This window comes from Cydia splendana, chromosome 5 (assembly GCF_910591565.1).
Source record: "Cydia splendana chromosome 5, ilCydSple1.2, whole genome shotgun sequence".
Taxonomy (NCBI): Eukaryota; Metazoa; Arthropoda; class Insecta; order Lepidoptera; family Tortricidae; genus Cydia; species Cydia splendana.
The window spans coordinates 23952808-23969871 of record NC_085964.1 but is presented as its reverse complement, the minus strand read 5'-3'; the positions used below and the strand labels follow the sequence as shown (position 1 = coordinate 23969871).

The 17064-nt window shown below is 40.6% G+C and overlaps 1 protein-coding gene and 1 long non-coding RNA gene across 2 annotated transcripts in view; both read right to left on the bottom strand.

The window, feature by feature from the left end:
* Positions 1-17064, bottom strand: part of LOC134791030 (uncharacterized) — a 67888-nt gene that overhangs the window by 25211 nt on the left and 25613 nt on the right. The window lies entirely within an intron of this gene.
* On the bottom strand, positions 17-16945 carry LOC134790932 (kelch-like protein diablo). Its single transcript, XM_063761947.1, has 14 exons — positions 16772-16945; positions 16601-16671; positions 12556-12714; positions 11837-12005; positions 10098-10277; positions 8287-8445; positions 7642-7834; positions 7074-7297; positions 6417-6569; positions 5910-6031; positions 2121-2249; positions 1706-1844; positions 1098-1210; positions 17-142 (listed from the first exon to the last, which is right to left on the bottom strand). The coding sequence occupies exons 3-14, from the start codon at positions 12711-12713 to the stop codon at positions 118-120; spliced, it is 1764 nt and encodes a 587-aa protein (XP_063618017.1). The 5' UTR covers position 12714; positions 16601-16671; positions 16772-16945; the 3' UTR covers positions 17-117.

Here is a 17064-nt window from a genome sequence, read left to right as displayed (position 1 = left end):
TTAAATAAGATCAACCTTTATATTCTAAAGTATTTCATTTATTTATAAATAGTCAATTAATCATATAGTTTTTATTAACAATAAAATAAAATGAGTAACGAGTGAGGCGGGCGTGGCTCATACCACAGAGTCTTTGCGGTTCCTGCAACAAACACTCTTATTACTTTATGCATAAGGTTGATTTTCAAGTTACAGAACACTTTATAACACCTCTGGAGATGCAAGCGTCCATAGGCTACGGTGACTGCGTACAATCAGGCGGGCCGTCTGCTTGTTTTCCACCGGCGTGGTAAAATAAACTATGTAAAGTTAGCATCAAATAACGACGGTCAAATATATATGGAGCACATCGCTATTTCCTAATTGGCCGAGCGTCTTGGCCGAGCGTCAGCGAAGGTCTCCGTTTCAGCTTGGGCAAAAATGCTCTCGTATGTCCGGATGTTCTCGTCTATAGGTCGCATTTCTTAACCGATTCTAATACAATTTTGTGAGCAGGTTCGACAGATACATAGAGGTTTTTTGTCGTTTCTTTTTTTGGAGAATGTTCAAAATAGTAGAAGTTGGCACAAAGGACTCACAATGGTCTTAGCGCCATAGACCCCAAAGGCGCTTAAGACCATTGTGAGTTCACCTCTGGATTTGCAGACGTCCATAGGTTAAGGTGACCGCTTACCATCAGGCGGGGCGTATGCTTATTTGCCACTGACGTAGTATTAATAAAATATCCTTCATAGTGATAAAAGTTCAATTTTGCGGCTTTTCTGACAGCTTTGATATGCTCATTAACTTTTTGGGCGCCACCACAGGATAAATAATAGTACTACCGTACAGAAAGGAAACTTTCTACAAAACCGAAGTTTGACAGCGGTTCAGGGTCGAACCATGCTGTTCCTTTCTAATATATGGCACTATCCCTTTCGGTTATTTAGGGTTGTCAAAATTCAAGCCATTATCTTATCTGTGGTGGTGCACGCAAAGGGACGTCAAGTTGTGTCAACCCTAATAATTGCTCGGAGCAATGAGTTTCGCACCCCTGATATTGGGCTGTATCCGCGCGCGTCAGTCTTTGGCTAAAAGGTTAAGGATAAAAGCCTCACCAGATGTAGTGGTTGTCGTGGTGCGGTGCTCTCATGACGCCGACGCCGCCGCCGAGCCGGCGGTAGTTCATGGCGCCGCACAGACGCCACTGGTTCGATTCCGGGTCGAACACCTGCAAACAATTTATATGTAATTGTCACCAAAATTGCGAAAATTCCACATAGAAATTTTCGGAGTTTCTCATGTTGTATGGGAACGAAAATTTTCCATTTCCAAAATTAAAGTTTACTTTGATCCAGTGAATTTTTCTGAAATTTTCCGCAAATTTCATTAGAATATTATTTTAGCCAACAAAAACTTTTAGTGACTAATCACAACTTTTTTATACGGGAAAATTGTGTATTGGGTAATATTCAAACCTGCGGGCGGAGTATATTTATGGAGATGGGATAACTGTCAGTCATGTAAATTGTTTTTTGAAGTCAAAAATGTCACTTCGTCTATATATATTCCGTCACTGCCTTTAGGTTTTAAAACGTTCGCGTTCTCAAAAAATCAACGCAATACCGGTATATTTTTAACTAATTCAGAGTCTTGTCGCTCTCTTCAGCGTATATTCTATAGCTTTCTCTCTCTCTAGTCCCTCTACACACGATTCGTAACAAACCTCGATAGACTTGAGATAGGCGGTGCCGTCGAAGCCGCCGACGGCGTACAACTGGCCGTTGACGACGGCGAGGCCGACGCCGCTGCGACGCGACGTCATGGCCACCACGGGCGACCACGCGTCCGCTGCTGGGTCGTATCTAAAATATTAATAAATTACATTTAAGTCTTTGCACACATCACACGGATCACATATTTTCAATCAGATGGGAAGATGATGTAAAGAAGATAAACGCCCAGTTTGGAAAAGAGAAGCAGCAAATCGGGCCGCTCAGAGGAAGGGGGAATACCTTTCTCAGATGACAGCTTCGTGCAATCGTCTCTGCCGCCGAACGCGTATATCTCGTCCGTCGAACACTGCACAACCGAGGTGTTTGAGTCTTTATTTATAGAACAGTTATCTTATGATAAGATACCTTTCTGCAGAGGAGAGTTCAGTGCAGTCATCTCTGCCGCCGACCGCGTAGATCTGTCCGTCGAACACGGCGCAGCCGAGGTGTTTGCGCCGCGTCGACATGGGCGCTACGGGCGTCCATTTGTTTGCTCTGAAAACGAATACACATTCTATACATACATTACATGAACAGTGCATAAACATTGACACTGAGAACTTTAAATTAGAATGGGAACAATAGACATATAAGTGCCGCTAATACAACTTTAAATTGAAACCGTAAAACTTAAAAATGTTAATGTAAGTTTGCTAAAATAATACCCCATAATAAATTGTCCATAAACTACACTTCTGGGTCGATCCCGACAACGCCAGGAATCTGCTACATTCGTTGACCCCGGATAGTGTTGCTGAACCGGACCCGACCTTTTCTAGTGTACAATCTTCTGTGTTAGAAATCCCGATTACTCTCCCTGAATTACTAAATTGTTTAAAAAAGAAGGATACTTCTCCAGGAGTTGATAACATATCTTATTCTATGATTTTTAATCTTTCAAACAATGGTAAATTAATGTTGCTAAAAATATTTAATCTCATAATTCAGACCGGGGTTGTACCGGATCAGTGGAGAGATGTCCAAATAGTCCCTATACTTAAGCCGGGGAGGGACCCTGGCTTACCATCTTCTTTACGTCCGATTTCTTTAATGTCTTGTCCGTGTAAAATTCTACACTTGATTCTTATGAAGAGAATTGAATGGTTTGTGGAGAGTCGGGGTCTCCTTCCCAGTTCATCGACTGGTTTCAGACGGTCTCAGTCTTGTTTGGATAATTTAGCTTTACTTACATCTGATATTCAGCACGGATTTGGTAATAAACAACCGACTGTGGCTTGTTTTATCGACATCGATAATGCATATAATAATATAAATATAAGTTCATTAATTAACATTTTACAAAGCATAAGCATAGGTAATAAGATATGTAAATATCTATGGAATTTCCTTTCTGATAGGCGCTGTAGAATTATTATGAATTGTGGAGGTAACCCTTTAATTAGACATACACACCAAGGATTAGCCCAAGGAGATCCCATCTCTCCTCTTTTATTTAATATCGCAACCATGGAAATAGGTAATAGTATTAATAATGTTTGTATCTCACAATACGCCGATGATTTCGTGTTGTATAAAACAGTGGAAAGAGGGCGTACTTCAGATACAGTTAGTGTTCTTCAACTTTCTATTGATTGTTTGATTAGATGTCTAGAAAAAGTTGGCTTGTATCTATCTGAGAATAAATCAAAAGTATGTGTTTTTAAAAGATCACGAAAAGCTGTTAATGTTAACATAGTTGTTAATGGCAAATCTCTCGAGGTGGTTGGTAAAGCTAAGTATTTAGGATTATGGTTGGATTCAACCTTGAGATGGGGGCTCCATATAAAAGAGCTGTGTGAAAGAAATTACAAACACATTAATATTTTAAAGGTTCTAGCGGGTAGGTCTTGGGGAGTTCACCCTAAACATCTCAGGCGCCTCTATATATCTCTCATAAGAAGTCGCCTGGACTATGGTAGTTTTATTTATGGAAGCTGTGCTGTTTGTCATTTACGGAAATTAGATATTTTACAAAATAGAGCTTTGCGTGTGTGCGGAGGCTTCATTCGCAGCACTCCTGTTATAGCTATGGTAAAAACAATTTTTTTGCCATCGCATCCCGATTGAAACTTTGTTAGATGATAGTTTATATGCTATTGTGAATAAATAATATCGTCAAACGGGTGTATCGCGGTGGGAAGACAGTCAACAGATGTCGTGAAGGCCATAACGCAGAAGCCAGGTGGAAGCGTATATCAGTTACTTAAATGCACCACCTGCCATACATAACCTGTGTACCCACTATCATATTCATTTTGGTAACATAATCTGTGGTGCAGGTAGCGGCGATGACGACGCGACGGCTCGGAGTCGCCGTGGCAGTTCTTGGCGGAGCTCTATACGCCGTGGGCGGCTCGGACGGCCAGAGCCCTCGCTAACTCTCCATTCCTCCTCTGGTTGTGCGTCGTTATTGGTTGGGTTGTAGATTTTTATTAAGAATAAGATCAAGATCAAACAGCCCCATTATTTCCGCGTTACAGAGCATTTTGGCTAAACGTAATCTATTTTCTGATAAAAATTTTCCTTTGTTAGCAAACATCTATGATGAATGGAAAGATTTACCTGTGCATCACTGTGACAAATTGGATATGTACTCTTTGAACACGTGGGTGTCCTCGGTCAACACCAAGTCATGTATACAGGATAGCATTGATTATATTGACGTTCCTAAGCGGCATCAACAGAATGAGGCTTTAAGAAATTCTACATTGAGGGTGCTCACTGAGCAGTATATCCAATTTTATAAAATATACACTGATGGGTCGAAATGTGTACAAGGTGTTGGAGCAGCTCTGTTTGATCCTCAGTGCAATGTTTCTCTCATGTGGAAGCTTCATGATGACGCGTGCGTTATGCGAGCTGAACTTGTAGCTATTAAAGAAGCTCTGTGTTATGCAAAGAATCTAGTTAATAGTGCTCCAGTTGTAATACTATCCGACTCAAAGAGTGCACTTCAACACCTTAATCGTTGTGTTTATGGACAAAGAGGCATGCCTATTGCGTATGAAGCTCTCCAGTTAATTCATGAGTTTATTTGTAATGATAAGGTTGTCAAATTACAGTGGATTCCTTCCCACGTAGGGTTAGCAGGAAACGAGGCAGTAGATAAGCTTGCTAAAACCGCTGTAATGGATGGCTCTGTATTAGGTTCTATACCATATCCATGTGAAATAATTCCCAGAATTAAAAAAAGATGTTTACAAAAATGGGAATACCATTTTGGAGAACAAGCTTTATCAAGGGGTGTAGGAATCTGGTACAGAACAATCCAAGCTAGACCCTTGTGGATACCCTGGTTTGATTCTGCCAATCTCGCAAGAAAAGTGTTAGTCTCAGCTTTCCGAGTCCGGTCCGGACACATCCCTACAAATAAGTTTCTGTGCATGATGGGTGTTAAACCGTCACCTCTGTGTCTAGTCTGTCAGAGGACTGATGACTTGTCTCACGTGTTGTTGGACTGCGTCCGGAATTTGGATTTGAGAAAAAGAATTTTTGGTAGTTTGGGTTCCATGCACAATGGACAGATCAATTGTTGGTTGGCAGAACCTTTATCTGATAATGCAATCAGTGTATACCACTTTATTGATCTCTCCCTTGAGTAGGGAACTATGAAAGCACCCATGAGGCTGACATGTTCACCTAGAGTGTCCAAAGCCTCTATAAAAATCAGATAAAAAAAAAAAAAAAAAAAAACTACACTTCTAAGGTATCGCAAGCAGGGCCTACATACTAGTACCGCCCTATGCTACGCCACCATTTTAATAAAATAAAATACCTAAATATAGAATTAGCGATGCAAGACAAGACTTAAGTTACAAGTGGGTGCCGTGACCAGGATTAAAACCGTATATTTATACTAAACCTGTATCACTCTGCATTTTATGTTATATATTAACATTCTTGACGCGAAAACATAGTTGTAATATACATACAGGATGGGCTTCACTTAAAAGTGTTTTACCAGGGGCCTATTTCACCACGGTGACAATTGACACTGGCAATTTCCTGTCCATTTCTGGGACGATAAGTAAGGGCGGTACCTAGCGTCAATATTTATATACTTGTAGGACTAGCAATGTAATTGTAACTGTCACAACTGTCACTTTGGTTAAATAGGGGCATGTAGTTAGTAGTATTGGCATTGTGTGATATTACCTGGGGTCGTACCGCTCCACGGTGTTGAGCGGGCTCTGGCCGTCCGAGCCGCCCACGGCGTATAGAGCTCCGCCAAGAACTGCCACGGCGACTCCGAGCCGTCGCGTCGTCATCGCCGCTACCTGCACCACAGATTATGTTACCAAAATGAATATGATAGTGGGTACACAGGTTATGTATGGCAGGTGGTGCATTTAAGTAACTGATATACGCTTCCACCTGGCTTCTGCGTTATGGCCTTCACGACATCTGTTGACTGTCTTCCCACCGCGATACACCCGTTTGACGATATTATTTATTCACAATAGCATATAAACTATCATCTAACAAAGTTTCAATCGGGATGCGATGGCAAAAAAATTGTTTTTACTTGTTTGGGTGGCTGCCGTTCTTCAACCCACCAATGGAGCGGCGGCTGACAACCACAAAGGTTCATTACACATCGCTCATAACCACTTTACGAGTTTTCGCCTGGGATGCGATGACGAAATTTGCGCCAACACTTACTTTGGTCCACCGGTTCTCCTTGGGCTCGTATCTCTCGACGTGGTTGAGGCACTGGACGCCATCTTGGCCTCCTACAGCGTATAATGCTCCGTCGAGGACTGCCACGCCTACGGAGGTTCGGCAAGAGGACGTCGGGGCTACTGCGCCACACCACTGCGAAAAAATAATAAATAAATTATTTATTTATACAATTGTTATAGGCAACTGCAGACCAAAAAAAGATGGTGGAACGATATAGACGCACTTTGTAGCGACTGGCGGGAGCGTGTACCATACTGTGAGGAGTGGCGAAAGAAATTGAAAAAAAAATAATTTCAATTAAAATTTCAATTTCCCGAGAGAGAGAATTTGCCGAGTATACATTCACTAGCTACAGACTGGGTCCCACAGGATGGATCTTGGGGCAGAGGAAGAGCAAAACGGAGATGGCGGGACAACCTTGACACATTTTGTAAAGAGTGGTGGGTGTGTGCATCGGATAGGACCAAATGGTGGGAAAGAGGGGAGGCCTTTGCCCAGCAGTGGGACACTCCTATAGGCTAATAATAATAAAACATTTCAATATATAACAAAATCCTAGTATAATAATGGCGTTTGTAATTAAAATTGGTGCCATGACCAGGATTTACCTTCCTACAACATTTTACAGAAACTTACCTGATTAGTCTGAGGATCATATCGCTCAATACTGTTGAGGTAGCTCTGTCCGTCATGTCCGCCGACGGCATACAAGAGATCATGTAACACGGCCACGCCGACGCCGCAGCGACGCTTGGACATGGGCGCCACCATCTTCCACTCGGCGGTTTGCGGGTCGAAGCGTTCGACCGACGCGATGGCGTCGCCGGAACACCAGCCGCCGACCGCGAATAAGACTTCTCCTGGAAAAATAAGATTGTTTCGTTAATATGTATAAAAGCTTCGTTCATACATTTACAGATGCAGTGCATAATTATTTTCCATCGTATTTTCACGGAAACGTACGAAGGTGTCTTGCTATTTCAGTCAGTCTCGGTACAAAAAGTACTGAGGTTGACTGAAGTAGCATGACAAATACGAACGTTTACTATTTTGACTACAATGACATATTTATCCTCCTCGATCCCAGAATCTTTTGTTTTTGAATTTGGAACCTAGTTTTGTTGAATATAAGTTCAAAATTAATATTGGGACCGTTGGATCTCACTGAGTGGTCCAGATGTGTTCTCGGTCCCGGTCTACTAACCCCGTCTGGTCGGTTTCCTAGGCCGGGTCCTGGGCCCCTGCATGAGCGGGCGCTCCTGGGGCAGCAGCAGGTAGTTCTTGGCCTCGTCCAGCAGGTCGCGGCAGGCGTCGTCGGAGCGGATGAGCAGCTCGGAGGACACCGTGCCCACCAGGAACTTGGGGCTCAGGAGGGGCAGGCGGACGTGTTGGAGGACCTGGACATGTTGTCTATGTACAGTAAGTTGCAGAGTAACCCCCCCACCTTGCATAGAATTTTTTTTGCAGGGGGATCACTTGACTCTGCAGCTTAGTGTACACTGGCAAGATTAGCGCAGTCAAACAATTTACAACCTAACTTTCAGATGCTATAGATAGAAGTAGGACTGAAAAAGCCGAATGCATTAAGTATTCATCAGGTAGACTGTTCTACAACATTGAAATAAATATATCAATACTGTGGTATTTGTTCTTCTTAAGCATATTTCTTGAAAAGCTTATACGACATGACTCACATGACTTGAGCCTTAAACTCGCCTCGGTCTTCTGGCTTCCTTCAAATTGCATTTTTACAAAAGTCATGGTACATTTCAGGGGTTCAAATCTGTTCTCTATGAAATCAAACGACACGGCCCACACGTTAAATTTTAATGACATTATTGCCACAAACCTGGGCTAGGTGCTGCCGTCTCTCAGCCACATTATACTTGACCCAGGACATGACGGCCTGGAACGTCTGTTCCTCAGAGCGAACGTTCAGCTCATCAGAAGACACAATGTCGATGAGCTGTGCTGCTGGCAGCAGCAGGAACTCTTCGCTCTCCATAACCTGAAAAATTTGCACGCACTATAGTTCAAAGGTAGCATTTGCGGAATGTACCTTTAATAAATTAATGGGGAGGTTTTCAAGAGCCTGAAAATGATGCGAAAAGTAGCTATAAAGAAAGGATGTTTTACAAAAATTAAATTATTTTGCGAATAGAACATTTTGTGAATAGGTGTAAAAACGCAAGTCTTTCCCAAAACTCATTCGGTTGTTTACAATTTCAGTTTCGAACTAGGTTTCCAATCAGTCGCGTGCACAGAGATTTGGGACTGGGTAGGCAAAATTATATCAGAAAACCGGGCAAGTGCGAGTCGGACTCGCGCACGAAGGGTTCCGTACCATAATGCAAAAAAAGGCAAAAAAAAACGGTCACCCATCCAAGTACTGACCCCGCCCTACGTTGCTTAACTTCGGTCAAAAATCACGTTTGTTGTATGGGAGCCCCACTTAAATCTTTATTTTATTCTGTTTTTAGTGTTTGTTGTTATAGCGGCAACAGAAATACATCTGTGAAAATTTCAACTGTCTAGCTATCACGGTTCGTGAGATACAGCCTTATGACAGACGGACGGACGGAAGGACAGCAGAGTCTTAGTAATAGAGTCCCGTTTTACCCTTTGGATACGGATCCTTAAAAAATGAGAGCTACTAACTCACCAAAAAAATTGCGTGATGGGTTTCATTTTGTTGTCAAGTCTTTTCAATTACTTCTTTTTTTGGCTAAACGAAAGCTTCGAAAACGCATCATTTTTAATAGTTTGCACACACACACACCCACCACAACTTTCACAGTTAAATTATCCATTTTTTCACTAATCGCACTTTATAATTTCCGGCAACTGTTAACTGTTATCTCATAAACTCACCAAAACAAACAAACAATGGCGACCGAATAAAAAATGAAAATAAACTTAACCAAATACTGTAAACGAATAAAAAAATAGTCTCGTATTTGCACTAAATTACCATAGCAAATGCTACTTTTTAAAATAGTCACATATACATCGGAACTATTCGGAAACTTTCGGGCATCATTCGTTTAGGTTTGGTACGAAAGACACTGCCTATTGCGTCTAAATGTGTGCGTTACTTGTATAATTGTGTGCTCGTACTTATAGGAAGGCCCACTACACTGTAACCGCGTAACGACGAAGGCACACATAGAAAGATTTAGACGGAAATGTTTTCTGTCTTTGCCGTGCAAGGCACGTAGCGGCGCTAGTGCCGCGTGGTGTAAACTTCGTCGCGTAGAATTATTATAGATGATGACTTGATGACAAAGCTTAACCGGTAGATGGAGCGCTTATTAATTTTTAGAATGTTTTAAGTTATATCGATTACTGATAGTACGATCAAGTATAAATTAAATTAAGTAGTTTAAGAGGATAGACATCGGAATTATAGTAGGGTAGGCAGTGCCTTTTTGCCTTTATGAAGTGCACGCCACTGTTTCCAATGTGTGACATAGTCTGTAGGACAGACTTTCTTTCAAAAGGGATTTGATCTTGGAAAAAGACACATTACGAGTAAATTGGGGCCTTACAGGTCTGCTGGCTGATGAATACTATAAGAATGGGTGTCGGCGAAGGCCCTGATGCAGAGGCAGACCCGTCCAGGTGCTGATGACCTAACAGCTGGAACAGTTTGTAACTAACCTCTGGAAAGTTCTGCTGAGTGAACTTATCAGCTATACGAAGGAGTTCACGACAAGAATGGGTGTCGGCGAAGGCCCTGATGCCGAGGCAGTTGGAACAGTCCAGCTGCCGCTTGAGGAACTCGCAGCACACGTCCTGGATCTCTTGGAGTTGGAGGAGGCAGGCTGCTGGCAGCAACGCCTGAACAGATAATGGATTGTGTCATTTGTGACAGATAATTTTGTACCGGAAAAAGTGGCACTTTTTTAATAGACTTATATTAACTTGTATCCAATTAATAGAAAATAAATACGCCATAAAAATTCGCATTAAACTTTTATAAAGGTTTATCACCGATTTACTAGAGCGTTATTATTTCGTGAATTAACAAAGCAATATTTTTGTTTTAATTAATATGGATTTCCGCAAAGTAACGCCTAATTCTATTAATTATTTAAGTCGATGATGATAAAAAAGGCGGAACGGAAACATATTTTATTTCAATATTTAATACGAGGATAATTGTTTACGAACATTTAGGTGTGTTGTATAAGTACTCTGCTTCTCTACGATTTTGGCAATTAATCCGTTCTCCGCTTTTCATACTCCAGATTAGCTCTTCTGATTCTCCGGCAGAATTGGTCGAAATTTGTGTCGAAAACCTTTGTTAGGTAAAATCAGATAACACTCAATTTGAAATAACACATCCTTGTGTTAGGAGCAATTACAATAATAAATTAAATTAAAAATGTAATAACGAGTAAAACATACAGCTTATTATTTGGTAATTCACGTTTCTAAACATTGCCTTCCAGCCGTTTTTGGTATAAAGGTAGACAGTAAACCGCACTAAAATAAAAATAATTATAATACTATTTTGAACTTAAATTCGATCTATACTATTGTCCCTGAGGTAAAAACACACGTAAGAGCCACAAACACCGAAAACATTTTGCGCGCAACTCTGCTATGTAAGAATAAAATAGGGTCACTGTATCCAACTGATGTATTACATTACATTATGTAAATTTGTAAACACGTAATCGCAAAATTTATAAATAACTTAATTTTCATTATTGTATCATTGTATCGACTGGAAGCAACATTGTTAAGGCAGTACGTATTCGTGCGGTGAAATGTGGAAATGTAATCCCACCAAAAACCTTTTATATATGTAGAATGTTGCGAAGACTAGACCATATGGCTCGCAATGTTAAAATGTTATCAGATCTCATGTAGAGCTAAGCTTCTAACTCTGCACGCCCTAAATCTACAAGGCCTAACTTCACAAACTCTACAATGCAACTCGCAACGCGCATGTAACACATCTGGGGTTGCAGGCGTTCATAGGCTACGGAGACTACTTACCATCAGGCGGTCCATATGCTTGTTTGCCACTGACGTAGGATAAACCATCAAGGAAATGGTTGTGATGGAGTATATACCTGGACATTACTCTCTTCAACTACAATATGCGCGGTGTAGCAGAACTCGACTAGCAGTTCCATGGCCTGTTCGTCCACGTCGCGGATGGTCACCTCCGTGGCACATACCTGGACATTGCTCTCCTCCACAACTATATGCGCGGTGTAGCAGAACTCGACTAGCTGTTCCATAGCCTGTTCGTCCACGTCGCGGATGGTCACCTCCGTGGCACATACCTGGACATTGCTCTCCTCCACAACTACATGCGCGGTGTAGCAGAACTCGACTAGCTGCTGCTTGGCTGCGGTCACTAATGTCACTACCGTGGCACATACCTGGACATTGCTCTCTTCAACTACAATATGCGCGGTGTAGCAGAACTCGACTAGCTGTTCCATGGCCTGTTCGTCCACGTCGCGGATGGTCACCTCCGTGGCTCGCGACTCGGCGAGTTCGCCGGTGAACATCGCGCGGAAGTACGGGCTGCATGCTGATAGGATCACTCTGTAAAAAAATATAAGGTTACAATTTGAATAAATCTTGAAGATTTTGTTTTACAAACTGTGACGCGACAAAGCAAAGATACAACACAGGACCAGGGTTGATCAGTTCTCAGGCTTCACAAATTTTGGTCCTAATTGACTATCCTGACAAATATTATTATTCCTTCAACTCGGCCATCCTGCTTAATACTCGTCCTCTAAACTGTAAGCGAACAGCTTGCGGTTAGCGACGTTAAGCACGACATCGCACAGCTCTCGATGCCACCGCGCACAGGAACAAGCGCAGCGCCTGGGTGGTTTTCTGATGTGTGCGACTTGGACATCCTGACAAGTCCATATATAATGTATAATGGCTCCTCTACACGAATGGCCAACGCCGGCCAATCCAAGGGACGCAGCCATGCGGTAGACTGAGATAGCAATATCACTTGCTCCCTCTAACGCATAAATGCGTCCCTTGGATTGGCCGGCGTTGGCCATTCGTGTAGAGGAGCCATAACGTATAATGAGTCCTCGAACACGGCCATCCTACTAAATACTCGTCCTCTAACCTGTGAGCGAACAGCTTCCGATTGGCGACGTTGAGCACGACGTCGCACAGCTCCCGATGACGCCGGAGAGCGGAGAGCTCGCCGAGCACGGCGCGCGGGTGTTTCTCCGAGGTGTGCGACAGCCGCGCGCCGCCGCCTGGCGACCCGCCCTCGCCCATCCTGGATAAACCACATATTTGTTTTTACACAGGAATTTGTTTCGAAAGAACGAGCGGAGCAAGATAGAGCGATAATAAATCATACATTCACTGTAACAAAGTTCAATTTACTTAATGGCATATTTGCCTATAGGTAATCATAAGTGTAGATAATATTAGGTAGTATATAGATGGCGTTGCAGAATGTTATGAGTGCTCTATTATGCTTTAAATAACTTATCTCTTACTCCACTGAATGAGCGCCTAGATACTTTACCGTTGACGTTCACGTCAAAGGCACGTTTTAGTTTATATCAAGATGAAGCAGGAGACTTAAATATATGAGATTGTCGTAATCCTTGGAGTTTGACGTCCACAGAAAAGTATAAAAGCGCCCAATGATAATTCGCCGCAATCAACAGAATGTGCGCAAGCAAACCACTTCCAATTTCTGTACCTACGTAAAGTTAGCGCAACGTTTTGCATGTCGAATCGATTTTTTATCGTAATTATATTTGTGTGATTACTGAATAATTTACGCATAGATACGAAAACGATTAATGCCCGTTCTTTTATTATAATAGTATTTTTAATAGTCCTCTAAATACACAAACCGGCATATAATATTTTTGGTTGGGAAGACCGTCATATGGCATGAACTGTCGTATTTGTATTGGTATGTAAACCTTTCCGTTTTCCAACTGCTGATCTCTTTGCTCAAGCTAAAGTTCTGTCTGTTCGTCAACTTTTTATACACAAAATTTGCTTGCAAACATATAAATCGTCAAAATTATTAAAGGACTATAATAAGTTAGCACAAAAACGCGTTTTCAATTTACCCATTCCAAGAGTAAATTCAGCATTTGGCAAACGTGTTGGAGATTGCATCAGAGCGTCTACATACAATACAATAAACAAACTATGTAACCTCAGGGATTGCACTCAAATGGAAGCGAAAAAACTACTTTTCATACTGCTGCACTCACAAAATTATGCCGAGACAGAAGCCATATTTGACAGGATTTAGTTTCAATATTGTGTGTAGGGTTAGCCTTAGTTTGTAGTTTGGATTAGGTACTAGTCGTAAGTAGTTTCTTACTAAATGTTAGACTAATTGTAACAGCTCTGATATTTAATTGTAATTTGGTTCCCCGCGATACAGGCATGCCTAGTGCGGAGACCCCTGGTATATCTGTAACCTTTGCTGAAATAAATGATCTATATTCTTTATTCTTTTTCTTTATGTCTCCAGGGGTCTCCAAACCCCGGCCCGCGGGCCAAATCCGGCCCGCGACGCGTTCCAATCCGGCCCGCCGACACCCAAAGTGTCCGGCCCGCGGGAGCCAGGCTCCAGGGGTTCAGCCCAAACAGCAGTTTGGAGACCCCTGTGATATACGGTCTTCTCCACATTGGCCTCACATACAGTTAAGTTTCAGTGTAAACATCTATTCAAATAGAATAATGTATGAAATTATTAACATATTTATGAGCAAGTTAAATTAAAAAGTCTATTAACCTTTGAAATATGCATATTCTTTAAACTCAGTACAATGTTAGAAACTGAAAGTATTAACAATGAAATTCTGATCCCTGGTGGACCTTATGTCAATGGAATAAGGCTTAAGAATTATCATTTAATTGTAGCCGATGGTACCTTGAACACCTTATGTAAAGTCGTGTTGAAAAGTGTTTCACAACTGCAATTATGATTCAAAAAGTGAGTACATACTACGATTTTTCACAATTGAGGTTACGTCATATGTGTTACAAATGTTACGGTAGGTTGGTATCATTGTCAAGATTGCACTAAGATTTTTGTTCTCATTTTAATCCGAAACGAAATTGTTTTTTGGCTTATTCCAAAAAGGCGACAATGAATGGAAATCTTGGTCAGTTTTTTTTTGTAAAAAGGGCTCAAGGATAATTATATGTTCAAAAGTATTAACCACCAAAGACATCAACTGACGCGCGCGGCTACACTCCAATATCAAACTTCGTGCATTCTGTTAAGGTTTGCGATGACCAGAATGTACGATTCCCACTGAACAGTACCGCACGGACGCGGACGCGGACGTAACCGGTAGGATTCCATTCCTTCTGCCATACATAATGTATAGGCACATTGAAAATCCTTTAAAGGATCGTTTCAGCCATGGTTTATGAGTGCTATCATATATCGTAGATACTTTATGGCACAATTCAGATACTACAAAAGTAGTGTGAGTTGCATGAATGAGAAAGGATAATTAAGCCTTACATACTTAGATTTAAACTTTCACATTTGTACACATTATTATTTATTTAAAATATAATACCAGAGATAATGTTTAAGCTTTTTTATACACAATTAAGTTGCATTTAAGTAAATAATAAAAAATAATTAAGGCTCTTATAAATGGAAAATACACAGCCATGCACATTAGTGTCTATCAAGCATAATTTGATGGTTTTGGTATTTCAAAGTTAAAATGACTCACTGAGTTTGCATTTAAATTCAATTATTTGTCCATGTTGTCACTTGATTACTGAATGAATTAACTTTAATTTGCATGATTAATCTTTGGGTGAATCAACTTTTTCTTGTCCCTAGTTGCCATGGTTACAGTCTCCTGGGTCACTCTTAAAATACTAGTTATTTCGTATTTAAATGAACCAAACTTGAATTTTTTGGTAGTTATAAGGCCTTTCCATAATGGGACATCTACTAAGCACATTTGTAGAACATGGTACAGCAGCTTTTCTAAAAAACTATGCTACTATTGTCTCCGGGCTGATGGGACAGAATAGCAACAAGAAATTGTTGAATACCCAGATATTTTTTTTTTAATTTACCTTTTATACAGTTTCAAACTAATACTAGACATGTTACAATATTAATTCAATTATAATAATTATTATATTAGAGCAGTGGTTCCAAAAGTTGACTGGGCTCCAACCCACCTAACAAAATCTGCCAAATTCAGGACCTACCTCATGGCCGTCTTAAATAGGGAGTATAAAATACTATTAATACCGGCTGTTAACCTGATTGGTCAGCATGTAGTCTTATGTTTCAGGGCCCACTCAAATTTCACTCATGACCCATAGTGTGGGAAGTACTGTATTAGAGTGATTCATATCACTCATTTGTTAATTTCACTACTAATTATTGTATTCATTTCTTTTAATGAGATGAGCAATAAAGAGTATTTAATGTTGTCGTTTGTTATATCAACATGTTTGTACTTCATTGAAATATGTACAGAGAGCCACCTGGCAAATGGACACACATAAATGGAAAAAAGTGAAATATATCGTTGCTTATCATGAACAGTGGTACAACTAAAAATGAAATGCTATTGCATTTAATATTCTATCTTTTACTGGTAAGATTTAAAGTCGAATGGCATTTCATTTTGTTTTGTGTCACTATTCATGATAAGCGTCGATATAATAAAAACAGTACAGAGAAATAAACTATTTGTAAACAAAAATGTGAAATTGATGAATAAAGTTTTGTTCTGAACCCAATTCTCACATTTAAACATTTGTTGACACTAATACAAAAACAGGTCATGTTAATCACAAAAACATTAGTTGAAACTAGGTGACCTATTTAACACCTACACCAGAATTCACTGAATACTTTAGTTAGAATAACATGGAATGTGTGAAACTATAATAAGTTGATTTTCTGAATGCAATTACATGTTGTAGATACAAGCAAGCCAGTTCAGGGCAATATTACTAATCCTGTACTGATAACAACATTATTTCAACATATCATACATGATATGAGTACGTTATTGTTGGAATTCGATTATTATATACGGATTTCCGTCGTATGTATGAGACATATATAAGAAATATGTACAGTAAGTATAATGGAAGTGTCATTTGTTTTATTACAATAGGCAAGGTTCACTCACCTCTTGTGCCCGCGCGAGTTTCCCAGCTGCAACCGCAGCGGGGGCGAAGCCCAACCCCACACGGAGTCAATCTGGAACACACAAAACCCGATCCAGAACACCTATTTACAAACCAAACCAGTTGTGCTCTACTATTATGCAAATGTCAGGCGCCCTCGCCCTCGCTCATACCTTTGAGGATTGCCTTCACTGGACACGAAACACCACTCCAGGGAGCGCCAAACGACCGCGGAGCGCTCCGTGGATGGAAACTCTTATACAGTTAACGGCACATTGATTTTATAATGTTTTTATGTTTACTATTGATAAAAAATGATAGGCATCGTAATTTTGTCCACTAGTCAATTTTTTAAAGCGCGTTCTGAAGATAGTCTACGCCGTTTTGATTAAGCACACTTGTATAAATGTCAAATATTTTATTAATTATTATTAAAACAATTTTGAAAAAATAAATCATTGTTTTA

What these genes read in the sequence shown, in the direction of transcription:
- LOC134790932 (XM_063761947.1), bottom strand. Translation starts at nt 12,713, where the DNA reads ATGGGCGAGGGCGGGTCGCCAGGCGGCGGCGCGCGGCTGTCGCACACC. An exon ending in TAGGAAACCGACCAGACGGG is followed by an intron (nt 7,298 to 7,641) that starts GTTAGTAGACCG and finishes TTATTTTTCCAG; the next exon opens with GAGAAGTCTTATTCGCGGTC. An exon ending in GAACTCTCCTCTGCAGAAAG is followed by an intron (nt 1,845 to 2,120) that starts GTATCTTATCAT and finishes TTAATATTTTAG; the next exon opens with ATACGACCCAGCAGCGGACG.